The 25298-nt window shown below is 29.0% G+C and overlaps 2 protein-coding genes across 3 annotated transcripts in view; both read left to right on the top strand.

The window, feature by feature from the left end:
* Window positions 1-17261, top strand: part of LOC136080465 (uncharacterized) — a 28646-nt gene extending 11385 nt beyond the window's left edge. For both annotated transcript variants that reach the window (XM_065797125.1, XM_065797124.1), the window contains 2 exons: window positions 15953-16606; window positions 16744-17261. In XM_065797125.1, the coding sequence (XP_065653197.1) occupies window positions 15953-16606; window positions 16744-17162 (1073 nt within the window). In that variant the 3' untranslated portion in view covers window positions 17163-17261. The remainder of the gene's footprint in view (window positions 1-15952; window positions 16607-16743) is intronic.
* A 3852-nt stretch (window positions 17262-21113) lies between these two features.
* LOC136071799 (cilia- and flagella-associated protein 298-like) overlaps window positions 21114-25298 on the top strand; it is a 30512-nt gene continuing 26327 nt past the window's right edge. Inside the window, exon 1 of the mRNA XM_065797126.1 lies at window positions 21114-21297. Within this exon, the coding sequence (XP_065653198.1) occupies window positions 21159-21297 (139 nt within the window). The 5' untranslated portion in view covers window positions 21114-21158. The remainder of the gene's footprint in view (window positions 21298-25298) is intronic.

The raw sequence follows: 25298 nt of genomic DNA on the forward strand, positions 1-25298 counted from the left end.
CTCCAACCATTATAACATCGTCGTAATATTGCTTCTCTTTCTCTTTTTTACAAATACTATAATGGGCACTGCTCTAAAGAGCTATCGTCTCTTGTGCCATCTACTAAAATTCAGTCTCGTGTTACTCGTCATTCAATTAAGTGTCATCTTTTTTCTGTGACTGTTACTAAGTGCTCCAAAAACGCTTATTCGTCTAGTTTTTTTCCTGGAACATCAGGGTTTTGGAATTTGCTTCCTTCATCTTGCTTTCCTGATTCATATAATTTGCAATCTTTTTAGTTGTCTGTCAATCATTATCTTGCTCTACAATCTTCATCTTTTCTCTTTCAGTAACTTTCAACTTTAATTAGTGGCTTGTTGGAAGTGAAGATGTTTAAAAAAAATAATTAAAAAAAATTATATGTGTGTATATATATATATATATATATATATATATATATATATATATATATATATATATATTTATATATATATATATTTATATATATTTATTAGTAGAAAATCACTTTACAAATTTTTTTTTCATTTTACACTGTGTTTCATCAATAAAGACTCATCAGAAAATATATATAGTTCTATCAATTGTTGCATTTCAGAATACGGAACATAAAAAATGGTTCTTTTGCCAACAAATACGTTACTTTTAGTTACTTTGACTTTTGTCCAACATTTCCATGTTGTCAGAATGTTAAAACCATTAATAAAATTACAAATTAATCGTTTTTAAAAAAAACCGCAAAAATGCAAATTTAATTGACCAGAATGTTTTCAAAAACATTCTGAATGTTTTTTAAAACATTTTGAATGTTTTTAATAATATAAGCAATGTTTTTATTATTTTTTTTATTAAATGTTTTTAATTTTATTCTTTTTACTGTAAATCATGCACGGAGTGTTGCTACATCAGCTATCTAATAGCCTGACTCGCAACAAAGTGCTGCTACATCAACTGACAAATAGCCTGACTTGCAACGGAGTGCTGTATATATATGTATATATATATATATATATGTATATATATATATATATGTATATATATATACATATATATATATATATATACATATATATATATATATATATACATATATATATATATATATATGTATATATATATATATATATATATACATATATATATATATATATATATATATATATATATATATATATATATATATATATATATATATATATATATATATATATGAATTTTTGAATTTGATTTTATTTAGAATCAATAAATTTACAATCAATAATAATTTTTTTATTTTTTTTATGTTTTTACAAATTCAATAAAACTGTAAATTAGTCAATCATTGATTATAAAGTATATTGACGAAGAGATGCAACACCAGGCATCTCTATACTAACTAATGTGTAGGGCTAATTGTCAACGAGACAAGATGCCCATCATGATAGGAAACTTTTGAATAAGTTGACCGAGTGAGTGTCAATTGCTTCCTGTGGTAGCATATTCCAGGACAGTGTGACACGATTAGTAAAAAAGTGATGTCGCTCTTCGCAATCGCGGACAATTTGTCTGTGTAGCTGTTTATTGTGACTCCTCCTGCAATATACGTTGTTAGAGATCCTTTGAGGAACAAAAAAGTTAACATCATCAATTTTATTTATAATTTTAAACTGTTCAATAAGATCTCCTCTAGCTTTTCTCTCTTCTAGTGTTGTCACTCTAAATATATTTAAGCGTTGCTCATATGGGAGATGTTTGATTGAGGAAACTTTTGTCGCTCTGCGCTGAACTCTTTCAAGCATATTGATATCCTTTTTTTAGGTGAGGAGACCATGCTTGAATAGCGAATTCCAGGTGTGGGCGCACATATGTGATGTAAAGCGTTCGCCAGAGATAAATGCTTCTGCTTCGGAACACTTCTTTTAGTAGGCCCAATTTGTAATAGGCTACTGAGACTGCAGACTTTACCTGGGCACGGACTTTGAGGTCATTTGATATTAGAATACCTAGATCTCGTTCAGTTTCAGTTTCCTCCAGGTTTCGACGAGTACCTTCTGTGTTCGTCATTGAATAGACTTGATTAGATTTTCTGTTACCTCGACCGACATGCATTGTTTTGCATTTTTCCACATTAAAGAACATCAACCATTTGTGAGACCATTTTATGGCTTGATCAATGTCTGATTGTAAAGCTAGCATATCTTCATTCGATTTTATCATGTTCATAATTTTACTATCATCTGCGTAGAGCTTGAACTGGCTGGTAATGTTGTCCGGCAGATCATTTATAAATAGTACGAAAAGGAGAGGGCCGAGGACACTTCCTTGAGGGACGCCACTTGTAACTTTTTTCCAATCTGATGTGAATATTTTAGCAGTTGAGTGAGTATCAATGACAACACGCTGTTGTCTATTGTTAAGCCAAGCATTTATCCACATTAGTGCTTTCCCGCTGATGCCATATGCTTTCAATTTGCTCAATAGGCGATTATGTGGGACTTTATCAAATGCTTTTGCAAAATCAGTGTAAATCATATCGACTGGATACTTCTTGTGTGCAGCTTCTGTGAGGAAGTCGCGAGTTTCGAGGAGATTAGTCAAACAGCTTTTTCTTTGAACAAATCCGTGTTGTGCTATGCTTATTAAACCGTTTAAGTTACAGTGTAGCATTATTTTTTCATGTAATATACTCTCGAATATTTTGCATGGTATGGATGTGAGAGAAACTGGTCTATAATTTGATGCTCTTAGTTTGCTTCCTTTATTGAAAATGGGCGTGACGTTAGATTTTTTCCACAGGTCTGGTATAGTGCTGGTTGAGAAAGATTTCTTGAAAACTAATGTTAGTGGCAATGCGAAAGCTTCTGCGCAGTGTTTGAGTACACGAGGGTGAACGTTATCAACACCAAGAGATTTAGATTCGTCTAGGTTTGCGAGTCGAGCACGGATATCGTTGATTGAAAAGATATTCTCGTTTAATATACATTTATTGTCAGTTCGGGGTTCTAATTCCGGCACAGGTCCGTCTGGCTCGTTGACAAATACTGATTGGAAATAATTGTTCAGGGTTGTGCAAATAATTTGAAGATCTGTTGAAATTGTTCCATCAATTGTTTCTATGGAGTTGAATACATATTTTGAGTTGGTTTTGTTTTTGATATGAGCGTGTAGCTTTTTAGGGTCGTTTTTATATAAATTAGCTAGGTTCTCTTCATATTTTAACACTGCTAATCTCAAAGTTTTGGTTACATTTCTGCATGCTTCTTTGTGCTTGTCTTTGAGCTCTCTATGTGTATGGCGACCAGAGGCAATATATTTATTCCAAAGTTCTTGTTTTGTTCTAATAGCTTTTAAAACTTCGTCTGTTATCCATGGTTCGTGTTTCTTCTTGAAGGGCAAGGTAGTCGACGGAATGAGTTCTGTTGCTAGTTCGTCGTACACTTCTAGGAATAGATTGTAACATTCGTTAGCTGAGCAGTTTTCGAATAAGCTTTTCCAATTTGTTGAACTTAATTTTAGCGAGAAATTAGCATAGTCGGCTCTGTTCCAGATATAGCGCTTTCGCTGCACGATTGGTGGTACTTTTATATATATATATATATATATATATATATATATATATATATATATATATATATATATATATATATGTATATGTATATATATATATATGAATGTATATATATATATATATGTATATATATACAAAAAAAAATTAAAAAATTGTGTCAATTTAAATGCAGAAGTTTTTGATTAGTTTGGACTATTTGATACATATAAAATTACTACACTCTGAATTATTGCATAGTAATTTTTATTTTGTGTAACAAATTGTATGTTTTATATATTAATTATTTAAATAAATTATTTACTTTTATTGTGGAATTTTTAATACACGATTCTCTGATTTGAGTTTAAGCGCTGCGCACGCATGTTAAATGACATGCGCAAACCTAGCGGAGGTAAACAAATCAAAAAGAATAAATCTAAAGGTAGTTTTGTTGTAAATGTCTGAAATGGACAACAAAGATACAGTTTTATCAAATCAAATGACTTTACAGGATTTTAAAATAATGTCTGTTGAAGCTCTGAGAATATTTTTAAGCTTGAGAAAAAAACAATATAAAGGTGATTATGAAGCATTAGTGTATAGGTAAATATAAGTTTGTTTAAAAAAGTTTATTTTTCAGCTTTTTTTTCATCTTGTCTTTATACTAGAATAATGGAAATAAAACCTTATATATATATATATATATATATATATATATATATATATATATATATATATATATATATATATATATATATATATGTTATGTAAATTATTAGTATTAATAGTGTTATAATACACTATATAGTGTTATATAATATAATGCATAATAATAGTGTTACAATACACTATAATTATAGTGTATTATAACACTATTATTATGCATTATATTATATAACACTATATAGTGTATTATAACACTATTAATACTAATAATTTACATAATATCCATGTAATATGTATGTAATACACTATAATTATAGCGTTATATAACACTATTATTATGAAAGAAGTAGTCTAGTTAATCTATACATAAAAGGTTCTGTGCAATTACAGTTTTCTTCTTCTCTTCTTGTCCCGTGAACTTCGCAAATTTCCTGTCTCCGTTTAATAAGTCTATATTGACCATTTTTACAATCTTTAACAGCACAATGAGTAGACATTTATATTTTTTTTGACCTTCTCGCAGTAACTCAAGTCAAATTATATAAATAAATGTTTGTTTTCCTCCGCTAGGTTTGCGCATGTCATTTAACATGCGTGCACAGCGCTTAAACTCAAATCAGAGAATCGTGTATTGTTGTAATAATTTTTAAATAGCCTCCCTATAACAATGAGAAAATAAAAATGACTTTTCAAAAAACTTTTATCAAGTCGATCCTTGTCAAATTTTTTATCAAATAAGTAATGTGTTAATAAATAAATGGAGAGCTATTGAGAAAACTCAATATAAAAGCAAGATAACGATTGTAGATGGCACAAGAGACTCTACCTCTTTAGAGCAATGCCCATTATAGTGTTTGTAGAAAAGAGAAAGAGAAGCAACATTACGACGATGTGATAATGGTTGGAGGTTAGCTGCAAGAGCAGTTCCAACTATGTTTACAATGCGTTTTTGCACCTTGTCTAAAAGAGAAAAGGCATCATTAAAAATTCCGCCCCAGATATGGCAGCAGTATTCCATACAAGGCCAGATTTGAGATTTATAGAGATAAAGAATAGAATCCGGAGTAAAAAAGTGTCGAGCTTGTTAAAGAGATGCAACCTTAGCAGATGCTAATTTTGCAACAGATTTGATATATGGTTTACAAGAAAAATTGGAAGTAAGAGTTAATCCTAGAAGATGAAGGGCAGATGACTCATCAAGTACATTACCCTTCATAAATATAGGAAAATCTAAATTATTGCGATAACGATTGAAGTTCACCAGCCACTGTGAGCCCCATACTGTAGCAGAAGTGAGATCCTTGAGATCCTTTTTAAGCTCAAATGCCCCCTCCAAGCAATCAGAGGGTGTTGACTTCTTATCATGACAAGAATAAATGGTAGTATCATCAGCAAACAATGCCACCTTAGATGTGAGAATATCTGGAAGATCGTTAATGTAAATTAAAAAGAGTATAGGGCCAAGGATAGAACCTTGAGGAACTCCTAAAGTTACAGAATAAGAAGAAGAGTGCTGTCTATCAAGGACAACTTTTATACTACGATCAGGAAGAAAGGATTCAATAATATTGAAGATGTTGCCAGATACACCATAAGAAAAAAGCTTATGGAGAAGACCAGCATGCCAAACTTTATCAAAAGCTTTTGAAATGTCAAGAGCAATGGTCTTTATCTCTCCACCATTATCTAATGCACGATAAAACCTATCGGTTATTACTGTTAGCAAATCATCTGTAGAACAAGAAGATCGAAATCCATATTGATAGTCAGAAAGTAATTTATTAGATTCAAGATGAGAAATTAAGAGTTTTTAATTAAAGATTCAAAAACCTTGCTTATGATAGTAAGAAGACTAATGGGACGGTAGTTAGACGAATCAAATCGCTCTCCAGAATTTTTAAAAATAGGGATAACAGATGCCGCTTTCCAGCAGGCTGGAAAACAAGATTCTGATAAGCACTTGTTGAATAGTTTTAAAAGTATAGACGACAGCTCCGGAGAACACTTCTGCAAGACAATAACAGGTATGTTGTTCGGGCCACAAGCTGTAGAAGGGTCTACGCAGGAAATCACTTGGGATACAGAATCTGGAGTGATACGAATGTCAAGCAATGGATCAACCTGTTTAGTTGGCAATATCAGGTAGAACACAACTAGTGGAATCAAGAGATGATAATGATGAAAAGTTTTTAGCAAACAATTCAGCTCTGTCCTTAGGTAAAGTGACAAAGTCGAAACCAAACAAGAGAGGTGGAATTACAGATTTGCTCTTTATATTGATATTGCTAAAGATTCTCCAGAAGTCACGAGAGCCTAATTTTTGAGATGAGATATAAGATTTCATGATCTGAGAATAGTAGGCTTTGGCATTAGACAAAACCTTTTTACAATGGTTTGTAGCAGTAATAAACAGACGTCTGTTTTCTAGAGAATTATTTTGCTGATAGCTATGGAAGTAATGGTTTCGATTGGCAATCGCAGCAGCACAGTGTGAGGAAAACCATGGAAGAGAATGAGGCTTGACCTGGAATCGTTGAGAGGGAACAAAAGATTCCATGCCAGCCTGAATCCACAAAGTTATGTCAGAAGTACATTTTTCAACAGGAAGACGAAAGGTATCTACCCAAGGGCCATCATGAAGAAAATCACGGAAAGAGTCCCAGTCAGCTTTAAGGTAGTTTTAAGAGGTAAGATAATAGGGGGATTCAGGTGATGAAGAAGAATGAGATAATGGTTTTAGAGAGATCAAACTGTGATCAGAAGCACCTAAGAGTACATGTGGAGAAACTGAGCACTGACTAGGATCAGAAACAAGACATAAGGTGAGTAGAAAAGGTTAAATAATTCGGGTTTTCTGGAAAGCGAATTGGAAAGTTGACTATTTGAGTTGGGGATTGAGAAAGGCAAAAGTTGTGGGCTTTAATGCCTGCAGAGTGGTGAGCATTAAAGTCACCAACAACAACAATATTAGCTGATGGATAAACAGCAAGGGCTTGGTCAATAGGATCAGAAATAACATTAAGAAGAGTGCAGTCTTGAGATGAAGGAGAGCATTATAGAACAAATAGAAAGAAGTGGTGAAAAAAAAGAAGCAATAGAGTGAAGTGGTGCTAAACAAAAGCACATGAAAGAATAGTCTGTGTATTCAAACCTAGTTTTACAACAAATGGGTGAATTCTTAGGAATGTAAATGGCAAGGCCAAGCATGTGACTATTGGAGTCTTTACGAATTAAAGGAAGATAACCATCAACTTTAAGATTGCAAGTTGAGACAGCTGAACTCAAATTAGTTTTACAAAGAGCAAGTAGGTCTGGTGAACTTTGCAAGAGATAAGACTCAGTAGAAGAAAAGTTACTTCAAAGACCATGAATATTAGTGAATGATAGGTTTAGAGAACTTGGCGATGATGATGGTTTTTCTGTTTTATAGTTTTTGGTACTTAATTCATTTTTAAATTTGTTGAAGAACTTGTCTCAAAGCATAGATAGTACTCAGAACACTGTTTAATAGCCCAAGCAATCGCCATATTACTATTAATAAACCCTAAGCTGTAATAAAGGGCTTCAAATGTGGCCTCGGCAATGCACACAAAAAGTACAAACAGAAACCATCCATGCGCAACATAGCCCTGTTAATACTTTGATATTTTTCAGCTGTTGATAGAATCAGCTTTTCTGAGAGCTCCCACAGTGTTCGGTAAACCTGACTATCAGCCAGCCTCAGAACCATAAAACTGAGTTTTAGAGCTGTACCCTCTTTAGGAGATAATAGAGCAAGTTGCCTAGTCATAAAAACAGAGGCACAAGAAAAACTCTTGCATTGAGTCAAGAAGATCCAGCATTCAACATCCTAAACTGGAAATAATGTATTAAAAATACATCTGTGTCCGCTAATAGATGAAGAAGGGGTGCGAGGCTGATTAACAGATAGAAACTGGTTACCCCTTAAATGTAGCTTTGTAACTTATTGTTGGCAAAATTGTAGCTTATATTGGCAAAATTGTAGCTTATGGTTGACAAAATGTTTTTTTCATTCACCTTCTGTTGAGCCAATATATTGTTTGTCACGTACATATTTAGAAGAAACAACACCACATTTTTTGATAAATACTTTCCACTCATTGGCCTTTTTTTTTTTTGTTTACAATTTTATTGTTCTGTTGTTTTTTCATTTAGAATTTTATTTTTGTTTAGCAAATTATTATTGTGATCTTATATTTCTTTCCTTTTTTTTTTTGTGCAACTGTTGCTTTAATTGACTGCTTTTATGTAACAATGGGCACTTATGATGAAGCAGAAATTTGTGAATTTGTTGGACTATATATTTTATATTTATTAAGTAAAATAATCAATATTCAAACTAAAATTCACCATAACTTTATTCAATTCTCTCTAAACTATTTGATAAGCATCTTTAACATTTTAAAGTTACGTTACGTATTGTAATGTAAATGGGTTTGTTACGTTATGTGCAAAATGTCGGTTATTTTCACATAATCAAGATGTAACATTGTAACATAACGCTATGTGAATTTTACGTAACAACACGTAATATTTTGACCTATTGACACATAACATTATAGCCTATGGTATCCTTCTAATTTATTGTTTTTTCATATATACATACATATAAAGAGAGATCTAGAGAGAGATCCAGAGAGAGATCTAGAGAGAGAACTATATACATAGAGAAAGAGTGAGAGGTAAAAAAATGCCATGACTTAGTAAAAGCTTCAAGACAGTAAGATAGATTAGAGAGTGGAGACAGATATTACACAGAAAGGGCGAACTACACATAATTGGCTTAAGCAATTTAATGTGCATGATATATAAAGTATAACACAAGAAAGGTTGATATTTTATATACATTTTTGCTTGTGGGTTTGTTAAAATTTGTGAAGTAAATTATTATGCTTGTATTATTGACCCAAAAAAAAGTAATGTAACGTAACAAAATCTAGTTAAAATATGTAAACGTAACGTTAAGTTACATTTCAGTTTACACTTTCTAAAAGTTGCACTTTTATAAGTTTTGCGAATTGTAACTTCTTTTTTTTTTAGTGACAAATTAGTTACAAAAAAAAAGTAACTAATTAAGACGAATCTATTTTGCAATTAAAATAAATGATGATAATAAGCAGTTTTAGAAAAAAAAATTTAGTTACAAATGTCTCAACAAAAACATTGTTAAATACCTTAACTCATAAGTTATGGTATTTAACAAAAAATTTTTATTAACAGCATTATTTATATATTTGATTGTTTATGTATTTGATTTCGGAAAATGCAATAACACGTTATTTTTTTAAAAAATTAACCCACGCTTGTGGGTTAGTCACAATACAAATATTTTTACATTTTATTATGTCTTTTTTTTTTCTTTTTAAAGGGTAACCAATTTAGACGTAATGTAATGTTAAAAAATCTAAGTTTGAGACGTATTTTAGTTACGTCTCAAATCTAGATTTAGTTACGTTATGTTACGTCTCAATTAATTACAACCTTAAATGCTATTAAAAAAAATGTAATGTTGCGAATAAAGACTTTTTTCGTGACAAAGTGAAATAAAGCTATTTTACAATAAAAATAAAATAAAAAATAGTATTTAGCAATACGGTAATGATGAACAAATGCATTTTCAACTTTATTTACTTAATATTTAAATAATAATTAGAGAATGTAATCTTGTTACCAATTGTAACCCATTGAGGTATCACGTAACTTTAAAATGTTATAGGGAAGTGCTTAACTGAGTCTTGTTTTCCTGCCTGGTAGAAAATGGCATCTGTGATTCTAATTTTTGAAATCTCTAAGAATGTTCTGACCCTCCAACTGTTGTCCAATCAGTTTTCTCTCTATTATTAGCAAGGTCTTTGAGTCTTTGATTAACAAATTTATAACATCAAGCACATGGGCCAAACAGCTGTTTCCAAAAACATTAGTTAATTACTTTTGAATGAAAAGTGCTATGGGGTTGAGTAAGTACTTTTTGGAAAGGTTTTTATGTGCAAGTTGGAAAAACTAAAAAATAATTTTGGCAGAGCAAAGATTCATAAAGTTTGCTTTTTTTATTGGTTATAACAAAAGTATGTGTAAATATAAATATGTATGTATATTATTTATAAATTTATATAAATATGTAATACATATTTTGTAACACAAAGATAACTTAGACCTATGTTATCTTTATGAATTAGAAATAAATAAAAATGTACCTGTACATTTTTTTTTAAATTTTAATTCACTCCCAAAAAGACTGCAAGCAACCACTATAGAATTAGGAGTTACTAAAAAACAAAAAATAGAGTTAAAGTGTGAGGAAACAGTTGACAGAAGACTTGAAAAGTCAAACATTGAATCAATGACAAAAACAATAAAAATTATCAAAAGAAGTACTAAAAACATAATTTATTCATATGATAACATTTCAAAATATGTGTCGTCTTTAGATAAAATGTTATTTGAGACATTTTGTTTATGACAATATTTATCAGAATGTTCTCTTTCATTACAAAAGTTGCAGATAAACTTTGACTTGTATCTCTTGTCGAAGATAGTTGGATCAGATGATATCCACATTTGGTTAATGGTGTCTGTTAAATTGACAATTTGGGAATTTTTTCTTGAGAGTTGAGTATGTATTGATCCTAATAATGTGTTGTTATCTTCTAACCCTGACTCATCAAGATTTCCCAAACCACTTTTCTCATTATTCAAAGTTAGCTCCACTTTTCTCATTATTCAAAGTTAGCTCAAAATGACTAATTAGTTTGCACAGTGATAGTGTCATGCTAATCCATGGTCCTAGTAAGTTTATTTTTGTAACAGGTGGAAACTCACTAACTAAGAATATATAAAAATCTAATATAATAGGTTTTATTTTGATCCTCATAATTTTTTAAAAGGAAAATACTGGAGGAACTAATGAGAGCATCAATCCTTTGGAATGTTGCATGATATTGAACAGGCAATTGAATTGAAAAGGCTCTTTGGTGTTTTGTGCAATAGTTCTCTAGCTATAATACCTGTTGTTATTGTTCCTCCTTTTCCAGTTGTATCAGGGTAGTCACATTTTATACCTGTTTTTGATATCTCTGTTTGTAATAAAGTCTTTGCTTGCTTCAGAAATCTATTTGAAGCATTGGAAGGGGATCAATTAAAAACACCAGCTTTTACTTGTACGACAGTCTTCATGAAATGGTCAAATGTATGTTGTAAAGCATACAGAACATATAAAAATATCAGTAAATTTTAAAATGTTATAATTATTAATATCAAGTATGTTCACATATCAAGAATACAAAATTATATCAATACTATTACAAGATAGCAATTTACTTGTATTGGCTTAGCATCACAGGTTGGAATTGGTTTGAAGGTTTGTACGGCCCTTGTGGTATAATGTTTTTCTTTTTAAGTAAAGGACCGTCTTCCTGTTCAAATTGATTAAATTTTCATACATGGTTATAATGTCTCAAATAATTACAAAACCTTTTTTCAATTCTTTTAAATATTTAAACACTGATCTTTTGAGCATGTGCACAGATCAGGATATGCTAATCGAGGCACTATCAACTTTACATTAAATTATTTTCCCTCTTTATTTGTAAAGAAAACTTTATTTTTAACTCTTTAATGTCAGAATTAAAGACAGACAATGATTGAAGAGTTTCTCTTGAGTCCTTTCCCATTTGAAGACTCGGCGCTCTGCGACTCAGTGGGGTACTTGGTAACTTTTGCAACCGTTTTACAAACCTGCTTTCATTTTAAATAAAAGTTGATAGATTATTGTCAGTATGATTTTGTTAGTGTTAGCATAATCTTTTTAATTAAATATTGTTTGGCTTCCACTACCGTCAAATCCAAACTTCATTTTTACTAGTATATTATCACTGTTTATATCTAAAGAAATGTTCTCCAATATCATTTGCATCGTCAGTATAATAGCCTAAAATAAACTGAAGTGAACACCAGAATAAGGTTCAAGATAATTCATAATAACTGGTGTTTAATAAAAAACCCCAAAATTTGGTTAAGCTAATATTTTCACAAAAAGATCACAAAACATCATATAGTTCTCCAGTTTAACGAAGTTGTTGTTTACATTATTTTTTGTAAAGGTATTTTAGCAAAATCATATCTTGCCTTCCTTTCTAATGAATTGATGTCTTCAGATATATTTAATTAGAATATATATGGAGAATATATTTAATTATATAAATTTTTGTTGTATGATTACAGTAATCTAAAACATACTTTTCAAGCAAGGTTTCTATACCAGCCTCAAATTGTATACCAGCATAGCCTATTTTTTTAAGATTATCTTTCTTCAGATGCTGAAATCTTTGCCAGCTATTCTGAACTAATGTTTTTTGTGGTAATGTCAATTCATCGAAGCCAAGTGGCTTAGCCATTATCAGTATACAACCTGTTATATTTGCAGATATAGTTTTTGGTTATTTATTTTCCTCAGCAATAAAAATTTCAAATAAGTCAAATACAGTGAGCTTCATTACTATTAAACTAAAGGTATAAATATTTTTGTTGACTCATTTTCAAATAACTTTTTAAACAAAATGATTTAAACTTGAAACAATATAATATAATTCAAAGTATAAACAAGTTCACATGATTAGTGAAAATATTATATTATTATTATTATATGCATCACAGACTACTCGTTTTGATTTTAACTCTTGCAATTTGTTTATTTTAAAACAGATATAAATGCTACAATACTTTTTCTATCAATGGATGTTAACTAATTTGATTTAATTTGATGAAAAAAATTCAATGGAAAAGAAGGGAAGGGGTGGTGGGGTGTTGTTCAAAAATTAGTCTTGATTCTTTTTTTAATTTCTAGACACACTTTTATTGAATACATTTTGGTTGATTACTTTGTACAAAAAATAGGTTCAAAATAATGTGAAATTGTTTCCATTGATATTTTTAAATATATTTTACAACAAATCTAAACAAAAGGGGTAGGGTCATTCTTTTACCTTTTTTGTGTAAAAGTGTCAGGTTGGTGCAATTTAGTTAAAAAGCAATTTATTCCTCATTGTTATATGAATTTAAAAATATATGGATTTACTAGTGCCAACTTAGAACTCTTAAAAGCAATTCAAAACACTAAATTGCTAAATTTTAGTCATTTTATATTATTTTTCGTATTATATGTAAAAAAGAATGGTGCAATAATCTATGAAGTTAACATTCCCATTTCCATAAACTGCAGTCTAAGATTGTTTCTGCATGCAATTATCACATTAGCACTGCTTATATAGTGGCGTTTATTCTTATATATAGCCAAAAACAGCTTTTATCTATCATTTATACCTATCATCTATCTTTTGCAACAAAGTTATGTTATTCAAACTAGTATATTTTCTGAACAAATCATGTTTTTGAAATAATTTTTTTTTTAATAAACTTGAAATTTATTTGGCTTATTTTGGTAACATTGGTTTTTGAGCAATGTTCACTTTTTGGCCCACTGTGAATCCCATCTTGAATCTAATAATTTACGCTCTGATAATTAATAGTATTTCCAATTTTCTTATTCTACGACTGACTTGCTAACTACTAAGACTAAAAGAATCTATTGTGCATTAAATAGTTGCAAAGAAAGAATTATAGCTCTTAACATATCTGAATCTTTGGATATGGTTTGGCATCCTGGCCATCTCCTTAAGCTTGCTTCTATCATGTATCTGAGATAATATTTGAGACTATTAAAGCATTTGTTTATAACTGCAGTATTAATGTCATATTCGAAGGCCATCACTCTTCTTCATTTCCAGTAATTTTTGGGTTACCTCTAAAAATAACCTCAAAATGGTTTTATCCTTTGCTCTGTTTTGTTTCTTATTTACATTAATGATCTTCCTGATAACCTTACATCTAAAGTGGTTCTATTTGCTGACAACTCAACTTTATACTCTTGTCTTGACAAAAAGTCATCTCATTCTGATTGCTTAGAACAGACAGCCGATCTTGAATCAGATCTCACTTCAGTAACAGTTTGGGGCTTGCTATGGCTTGTGAATTTTAACTCTAACAAAACTCATGTATTTACTGCAAGCAACTTTCACAACACTGTCAACATTCCTCTTCTTTAGGTCTTCTTGGATTGTCATTCACTACTGACCTCTTATGGAAACCATATATCGATTGTAAAGTTAGCATCCTAACAGATGCTAACTTTTCAATCATTATTGTGCTTGCCATTATCTTTTGATTCCATTCTCTAACTCCCTGTTTGAAATAATGTTGTCATATTTTGGGCTGGCTCTTCTATTGATGCTCTTTTTCTTTTTGATAATGTCTGTTACACTCTAAATTTAGTTGGACCTGCTTTATTAGCCAAGCCTGAGCCTCTCTCCCATTGTGGTAAGGTTGCATCTCTTTCTCTTTTTTACTAATAGTATCATAGTTATTGCTCAAAGAAGCTATCATTTCTAGTTCTATTAACTAAAACTCCTTCTTGCTTGACTTGTCATTCAGCAAAGTCTCATTCTTTTACTGTATCTATTCCTGCATACTCTAAAAACTTTTATTTGTCTAGTTTTTTCCCTTGCACTTTAACCATGCAGAACACTCTCCCATCTTCATGTTTTCCGGACTCATACAACCTACAACTTTTCAAGTTTTCTATCAACCGTTTCCTTGCTCTATAACTCTATTCTTTTTCTTTTTTTTTAGTAACTCCCTATTTAACAGTGGTTGCTTGCAGCCTTGTTGAGAGTCAATTAGATTTTTAAAAAAAAGCTCACAAACCCAACAAATATCTGTCCAATAGGTTTGTCTTTAATCATTAATGATTAATGGTAAATGGTTAATGGTTGAAGCATTTTTACAAAAAATAGAAAGAAAAGAACATAGAAACATAAAACATAGAAAGAAAAAAGAAAAGAAAATATAAAGAAAGAAAAATCATTAAAATAGCCAATATACCAACATTCAAACTAAAAACTTACAAGAGGTATGTAGATAATTTTCATACTTGCTTTGAATTAAAAAGTAACAAATGTTTCTTAACAGCCTAAATGACCAAATCATGCCATAAAATACTCTATTGAATTTGACTAAAAAGAAAGGTATATTTAGATGTGTTGAGAACAAGAAAAATGGCCAGTTTGGGTGCAATTGAACATTCTAAAATGTGCCATGGTGTTTTTAATTAGCTTGGAAAAACTTATCTGTTGTTCCAAAATATTAAATTTGAAAAGTTAGGGAATCAATAGAAACAAGCAGAGCCAGAGTTGTATAGTGGCTTTTTAATGTTGTCTTTTTAATAATACAAATGATACAATAAACTGTATTGGATTTCAATCCCGCTAGAAATTGCAATTAATAATGCTATACCATAGCAGCTTTAGATTGTTATTTGGCATTAATAACAAACTTTACACCAGTGTTTATCCAATGCTGCTTTTTCAATAGATCAAATGTCTCAGTTGCTCTTTTTTGAACTCTTTCCAAAAGTTTTATATTGTATTCAATATTCGAATTCTATACAGGCACAGTATATTCCAAATGTGGCCTTACATGTGACTGGTATAGAATTTTCCATAGCTTTGTACTTTGTTGCTGCCTTAGCCTGCCTCTTCCATCTTTGTCAGGTGTAATTAGAATTCCTTTTTCTAGTTCTGTCTTTTCTAATGTTATTCTTGTTAATGTTAATTTTTGAAGCATTTTATAGTTGCTTGATGTTATTTTTTGTCTTAGTACAACTTTTTTTACAATTTGTTTTTTCACAGATGCTCCAACTGGCTCTATTGTTTCTGTGCAGCAATCATTGCACAATAGTTCAAGCATTTGGGTGGGTGGAATTATGTCTTTACACTACATCACTCTTTCTGAATCATGTATTCAGCAATCCTTAGATTTATCATTTCACATGGTTACTGGTTGTGGTATCGACATAAGCTCTGAGAAAATTGTTGCTTCTGGGGATTTTACAGGTCAAGTACTTCTCTGGCAAAACGATTGTGAGTTACCTATAAAGAAACACTGTTTTACAAACAGTGTGCGGTGTCTCTTGTGGTGTGAAGATATACTACTTATTGGTTTATTGGATGGGCAAATGTACCAATGGAAACTGTGTGATGAGGATTTTGAACCAACAGAAGTTTACAATTTTATTGGTGGAGTTGTTTCTATTAAAACTAATCATGATAGAAGAAAACTTGCTGTTGGTACAACTTGTGGATTTTTGTACATTTTTTCTTTGCAATTAATTAATGGCTTTTTAAAATTTGATATTCTATACTGTAATGTTCAGCATGCTGCAAAACATGCCAATAATCAAAGTGTTGACATGGAAATATGGAGTCTTACTTGGAGTCCTGATAATAATCTAATTGCTACAGCTTCAGAAGATCAAACTTGTTTAATAAATGATTCTGAAAATGGTTAGTGTTTTAATAATTTTTTGCAATTTAGTTTTAACAATAACTGTAAACAAAGATTAGCCATTTTTATGTAATAAACAACCAAACAATTAATTCCAAACTATTTATTTTATGTTCTAATTTCATAATTTATTTAGGAAAAATTCTTCATGTACTTATCGGACATACTTCTGCAGTAACATCAGTTGGCTGGAAAATTCTTTCATCCTCAAAAAATATTTTGGTGACTTGTGCTGATGATCAAACAGCAAGAGTATACGATGGTATATCATTTGAGTTTTTGAAGGTTTTGGACACATATGATGTATATGGATGGCATACTCTAACATACATTGTGATTGATGTTAAAAAAGATTTTCTTTTAATTTCTACTCAAAATGGGTATGTAGTGGTTTGGAATCTTCGAGATTATAAATGTTATGCAAAATATAAACTTCATTCAGGATCAATAGAAGGACTGGTTATTCATAAAGATCATATTTTGACAATTGGTTCAGATTGTGTTGTAAATAATTTTTCTATTAAGGAGGGGGCATTAGTGACAGTACTGAAATGAAAAGGATATTTTTTACATTCATTTGTTCATTTGCCCAACATTTTCTATATTTATATAACTATTTTGTTCATTATTGAAATGTAGTAAAGAAGTAAACAATTTTTATTGATTTTTTTATATATATATATTTATAAATTCAAATATAATAAGTGTTTCAGATAAATTGTATGAGTAGGGTATGGGTATGATATCATATAGGTAAATATAGGTGTATATATATATATATATATATATATATATATATATATATATATATATATATATATATATATATATATATATATATATATATATATATATATATATATATATATATACACATAAGTGTATATATATGAATAAAGAAAATATCTTTATATTATCATGTATAATATTGTATACTTGAAAGAGTGCTCAATAGATAAACTAGAGCTATATAATATATATGTTACTGTTACCCACAGTACCAGGAATTAGCTAAATGCTAATGTTTATAATATAATTTAATATTACAACTCTGAGTTTCATGTGTTATCACAATCATCAGGCAAGTAGTAAAAGTTTAATTTTGCTACAATTTGTTTAGTGGACGTTAAAGTTTATATTTGTATTTTAGATGGTTACGGGACGGAAATTGGTTAGTAGTTAGGTTAATAATATTATTAATTTGTTTTTAGCTGGCTAATAATTGTGAAATAGTTATATGTTTAATGTTGTTTAAAATATTTTTTATGTGTTAATGTGTATTATTTGTGTATTAAAAAATAGTAAATATAATAGTAAATAAGAAAATAAGAATTAAAATTGATATAAAAATATACATAATATTATGAAATATATTACAAAAGCTGTGTATGTGAGTAATTTATTAGTTAGCCTAGAGATATATGGAGCAGATTAGTATAGTTATTTTTATAGTTTTATATTAGTATAGTTTAATTTATAGTTTTTAGTCAGGTTTGTAGCGAGCTTTGTAATTTTTTAATAAGAATTTATTCCGTTATACATGTATTATACAAGTGCAAATCCACAAATATTATATATAAATGCATCATCGCAGCAAAAAACCAACCCAGCAAAGTTTATATAGGATTAACGGAAGGTGAGTGGAAAACCAGATAAAACAACCACAAATCATCATTCAACAATATTAAATACAAAAATTCTACTGCCCTTTCAAACTATGTCTGGGATTTAAAAAACAATTTTAATGAAACCCCTATGCTAACATGGTCTATTCTCAAATCAGTACCCCCCTACTCAAATATTTCCAAAAGATGCCCACTATGTCTGTATGAAAAATTTACTATTATATCATATCCAAAACCTGAAGAACTGTTAAATAAGAGAACCGAAATTATATCAAAGTGCCGCCACGAAAATAAATTCTTATTAAAAAATTACAAATCTCGCTACAAACCTGACTAAAAACTATAAATAAGAATAACTATACTAATCTGCTCTATATATCCTAGGCTAACTAATAAATTACTCACATACACAGCTTTTGTAATATATTTCATAATATTATGTATATTTTTATATCAATTGTAATTCTTATTTTCTTATTTTTATTTTATTATTTTTTAATACACAAATAATACACATTAACACATAAAAAATATTTTAAACAACATTAAACATATAACTATTTCACAATTATTAGCCAACTAAAAACAAGTTAATAATATTATTAACCTAACTACTAATCAATTTCCGTCCCGTAACCATCTAAAATACAAATATAAATCGTAACGTCCACTAAACAAATTGTAGCAAAATTAAACTTTTACTACTTGCCTGATGATTGTGATAACACATGAAACTCAGAGTTGCAATATTAAATTATATTATAAACATTAGCATTTAGCTAATTCCTGGTACTGCGGGTAACAGTAACATATATATTATATATATATATATATATATATATATATATATATATATATATATATATATATATATATATATATATATATATATATATATATATATATATATATGTATATATATATTTAAACAATTTTAAAATGTATTCTACAAAATAGAGTGTTTAATGTTCTTAAAAGAACAGAGCAATTATAAATTAATAGAAAATCACTTAACAAAAGTTTTTCTCATTTAACACTGTGTTTCATCAATAAAGACATATCAGAAATGCTGATGAGTCTTTATTGATCATTTCTGATGAGTCTTTATTGATGAAACACAGTGTTAAATTTTTGGTAAGTGAGTTTCTTCTAATTTATATACATATATATATATATATATATATATATATATATATATATATATATATATATATATATATATATATATATATATATATATATATGTAGTATAACAGCAACAACAATAACAACAACAAATAGATTAATTTTTCTTTACAATCTAGTTAACACAAATAATAATAATAAATCATAATGTATCATTATTTAGAATATAGAAGTATTATTATTTAGAAATATAAACAATAGATTAAAAAGGTTGTTGTCGTTCACATAGAAACCAGATTGAAGGAGTGACACTAGACTCAAAGGGCAGTATATATATAATGCTGAAAATACTACATTACATATATATATATATATATACATATATATATATATATATATATATATATATATATATATATATATATATATATATATATATATATATACATATATATATATATATACATATATATATATATATATATATATATATACATATATATATATATATATATATACATATATAAATATATATATATATAATATATATATATATATATATATATATATATAATATATATATATATATAATATATATATATATATATATATATAAATATATATATATATATATATATATATATATATATAATATATAAATACATATATATATATATATATATATATATATATATATATATATGTATACATATATATATATATATATATATATATGTATATATATATATATATATATATATATATATATATATATATATATATATATATATATATATATATATGTTGTATTAATATTTTATGTAGTTTGATAAGTTATACAAATGGGAACTGTAAGCTTTTTATTATCTAGCTAAGCTAGCTTATATCACTGCAGTGAAGTGGTTACATAAATGGTTATTAAGTGGTCTATCATTTTGCTGTAAAGTAATTAATAGTAGAGATGTTGTATCCCTCTAAGTTGTTCCATCAATTATCTATGTGGATGTTGAAAAAGTTGTAGTAAACCATGAAATTGGTTTAATAATATTAATTGTAATAATAATTTTTTTTTTTGTAGAATAAAGGGGTATGTTACTTTGAAACATTATTGTATACAATTGATAATAATGTTTTTTTTTAAACCTTATAACATTTTCTATTTTCCACAGCATTTTTCTCTTTAATTTTTTTTTTTTCATTGCACAATCTCTTTTGTTATTTTTCAACTGCACATTCTTTTTTGATATTTTGCAATAAGCTTCCTTTTTAAAAATTTTGGAAATGTTTTTTCAGTTTTAATAAAAATCCTACACTAGTCTTTTTAATTTCAAAAATTTTTAAGAATAAAAAATGTCTGTATATCCTCTTCCTGACTTAAACCAAACTAAGTGGAAGAGAGTCATATGTCAGATGCTAAGTAAACTAAAAACTAAGTGAAACTTAGTGGAAAACTAAGTGGAAGAGAATCTCATTAGTGAAAGACAAATGACACTTGTCCTTAACTAATAGTTGCAGAATCCACTTAGTTGAGTTTTTTGATTTGGAGTTTTTTTTTATAAGTTGAGTACTCTATAATAAAACTTACATGTCTTGTTAAAAAAAAATTGATATTTCAGGGGGTCAAAATTTAGTTGGTTTTACATTTTAGTATAATTAACTTGTTGAATTTTCAAATAAAAAATTTTGAAAACATTAATTTTTCTAACACATTTAATTGTTTAATAAATCATGAATCATGAATTTTAATTGTTAATGAATCATATTTTTCTTTTAAATATTTGTTTAATAGTTTAAATTAGTAATGGTCAAACTTCATGTCAAAAGAGGTGATGAAAGTCAATTTATCTTTGAAACAACTGTCAAAGAGCAAGTTGATGTTGTTATTGAAGAGCTTTTAAAAATTTACAATGGTAGACTCAAAATTGATCGCTTATTTCATGGTATGTTAGTTATTTGTAAAATTAAAAAATGTTAAAACTGTTGAAAGTTGTTAATTTATGTTAAAATTTTTAAATAAAAGAAAATTTATGATAAAATATGTTAGATGTTATTAGTTTATGTCAAATTGTTAAATAAAACATGTTTATGTTAAAATATGTTCAAATTTTATTGTTATATAATTTTTGATACACTGTAATAAGTATATGGCAGTTGCTATATCAAGTTGACTGTAGCATGTCCAATTAATGTCTTAGAAGTATCTTTTATATATATATATATATATATATATATATATATATATATATATATATATATATATATATATATATATATATATATATATATATATCAACAACTAAAAAAAATAAAAAACACAAAAAAATGAGTAGCCTCCTCGACTGTAGTGGCCCCCCTCGGGCCTTGGGGAGGTGAATAATCTAAAAAAATATATATATGTATATATATGTGTGTGTGTGTGCGTGTGTGTATATATATATATATATATATATAATATATATATATATATATATATATATATATATATATATATATATATGTATATATATATAAATTCACTTCCCTAAGGCCGAGAAGTCCATTAAAGTCAAGGAAACTACCTTTAATTGTGGTTACATCCCTCTCTTAACTATATAATTTTCAAACACAAACTTTGACAAACAAGGCAGCTGGGCAAAGAAACATCTTGCTTCTTTCTTCATGAATTCTTATCTTCTTATCAGATTCACTTATAGGAGTTATATTTAAGTTGAAATTTACTAGAAGACACTACACTACTAATTCTTTGCCTTTTTTATATAAACAAAGTGTATGTTTTTCATATAAATAAAGTGTATGTTTTTAATAAACTTTACTCATGGCTCTTTGTTTTATTTCTTATACAATTTGACTTTGATAAAAGCTAATGCTTTCATTCCTTTATATAAATTATTAAAACTTTTCCAATGTACAATTATTTTTGGGCTATTCAACTTATTTAAATTTTGAAAATTATAACTCCAAGGTAAAAGTAAAATAATTAATAACAAATTTAAGTACTAAGCAGAGATTGAGAGAGTAGAACTAGTAGAGTTGAATCTTACAATTTAAAACAATGGAAAAGTTTTAATAATTTATATAAAGGAATGAAAGCATTAGTTTTTATCAAAGTCAAATTGTAATTTAAAAAAATTGTTTAATTTCCACTTCTTAATGTCTAAAGATGAAAAGTGCTTTAAGCAACAGTTAGAATTCAAAGCGTAATGTTAACTTAAAATAGGTTTAGCATAGCTAAAAGTACTGTGCATGTTGCAACTGAAAGATTTGCAGACCTAAAGGGCTTAATGCTTTAATACATGACATTCGTTTGTCATGTATTGATTGTCAAATTCTTTTGTCCTTTTGAAATTTTATATCATTTAGGAAAGCTGTGTTATTCCTGGTGCCATTAAACTGCATTAATAAATTTCACAATAAAATGGGGAGTCAATTATCAGTTTTTGATTCTTTATCTTTTTGTTAGAACTTTTTTAGAATCACATTTTGGAATGGTAACACATGTAATAATTGTTTCTTGAATAATTTTGTAACAAATAAAAAGTATGGAAACATTTCTGCAAGGTTTCTTGCTAATACTTGTTGCTATCTTTTTGCATCAAAAGATGTCATAAATTAGTGTCATTAGAGCCATTTGCAGGTTTAGAATTATGGCGGCTGTGCTGAATAGGGAAAAGAGAAACAAGGAAAAAATTGTTGTTCAAAGGGAAAGAACTTTTTTTTTATTTTTGTAATTCATCTCCCCAAGGCCGAGAAGGCCACTACAGATGAGGAGGCTACTTGTTATTATAACCCTCTCTCAACTCTAACTCCGAAACACGAACCTTGACGAACAAGGCTGCTGCGCGGAGAAGCAAGTTGAGCGTGGTACTACCAGGGACGTGGCGGAAATCAAACTTGGAACCTCTTGCTTATGAAGCGAGCGCTCTACCACTACACCACTACCGCAACTAGGTCAATAAAAGTTTTAATAAAGTTTTCAAGGAACAGTTACAGTAAAATAATGCAACTTTTCTGAATGACAAGTCAAAAGGTTGTGTTTTGGGGTTTTGTGTGAATTTTTCAAATGATCTTATATTTTATTATTGCAATATATATGGTATTTAGTATTTTTGAAGGGATCTTATATTTTAGAGTTATGCAAAATCAGGGTTGAAAAAAAAACACCCTTTTTTTAAAAAAAACAAAACAAAAAAACTTTGGTTTATAGTTTTGTTTCTCCTTTTTTTAAATAAGCTGTCTTTAATCCACATTTATGATTTAAAAAAGGATTAGACATTTTACTTAAGTAAATTAGATTTTCTATCATTATTACTGCTATAATTCAATCACATTGTTAATAATCAAATTTTTTAATGTTCTATATATAAAACAAGCTTTGCTGCTTTTATTATTCTCATCTTGTTACTTAACTTAGTTTAAATTAGGGTTGAGCTTTTACCGACTTTTAAATTTACTGGTAAATTGGTAAAAATAAAGGAATTTACCAGTAAGTGGTAAAAAAATTGTAAATTTAAAAAAATGGAAATTCTTATGAAATAACATGCTATTTTGACTCCTTAACATAATTTAGACATAGCTATGAATAAAACACAAAAACTGCAATTTTTAGGATTTATTTTTCAACAAAAAATGGGCTTTAAGGAAGCACAACGTGTTAAATAGGTCATCGCTCATTCTTGATCGAATTTTTGTGACAAATAGTCCAGCAGCAGAAAATGCTCTCTCCAATTTAACACTTGTGGGGGGGGGGGGGGATAGTTTCCAGAGCATTGAATAACAGCTCAAGATTTGCAGTTCTTTTGCTGGTGGCTTCAAAGACCATTTCTTTTGAAATGGCCTTAAACTCATCACTTGAGTTATGTCTCTGCTTTTTGGTTGAATGTTCGATGGCCTCTTTCAACTCTTCCTGGAGAGAAAGTTGTTCTTCAGCTTTTTTTTGTTCTTTGCCTCTCTCTACTTGATCCAGGATTTCAATGTCTTTTGTGAGAAAAAGCCTTGAAAGCAGTTTTCTGAAGAACAGTCTTAGAAGGCATGTTGAAAATTTCATGTTCTTCAATTTCGTGAAGGCAGTCTGGGTTGGACAAATATTTGTACAGACTGACCAAGTTGCTTTGTCTCGTCTCTGTAAATCGCTTTAAAACAGCATCTTTCATTCTGATGCAAAGGCTGGATTTTTTCTGATTTAATTTATTGATCAGAAACTTGAAGATTCCCTCTGCTGTCAACAGGGTGGCATTTTTCCTGCAAAGAGCTTCAGCTGCCAATTTGACTGGTTCAAGGGCATCAACAATGTCGGTCAAGATGTCCAACTCTTTCTCTGTGCAAATGAGACTTGGAGAAATGTCTGCAAGAACAACTCCAATTTGTTCATTAATTTTTAGAAACTGTTGAATCATTGCCAAGAGGCTGTTCCATCTTGTTCGACAGTCCAAAATGAGAGCAAATTCTTGGCCGTGGTGTCTTTTAACTTCTTCTTGGAGCACATCATTTTTGACTGGAGATTTCCTGAAAAACTTGACAATCTTCCGAACTTTGATGATGACAGACTGGAAATGAACTTTGACCTTTGGGAGAGAAATGCTTGCATTGATTTTGTCATCAATGAATCTGGAATTTTCTTTGTTGTCCGAATCTGAATCTTCCTCCTCGTCATTGTCGCTCTCCACTTTTTTCTCGTCCATATTGTTGCTCTGATTTTTTTTGTACAAAACTTCCTGAAGGCCAGATAAACCCCGTGAGTGTAGCAAGTTTGATGTTGGAAAGGAACAATTTTCCCAAACTTGACCATGATTGAAGCCCTGTCAGTGACAGAACAAACAATGCAATCAGCCAAGTTCAGTCCAAATTCTTCCACTCTCTCTGAGTCAATTTCTGCTGCTTTTTCTGCAGGGAAAGATCCGGAAACACGTGTGAGTCCAAGGTTCCAGTGTTTGTTCTTCTGGTG

This window comes from Hydra vulgaris, chromosome 05 (genome assembly GCF_038396675.1).
Source record: "Hydra vulgaris chromosome 05, alternate assembly HydraT2T_AEP".
NCBI classification, from domain to species: domain Eukaryota; kingdom Metazoa; phylum Cnidaria; class Hydrozoa; order Anthoathecata; family Hydridae; genus Hydra; species Hydra vulgaris.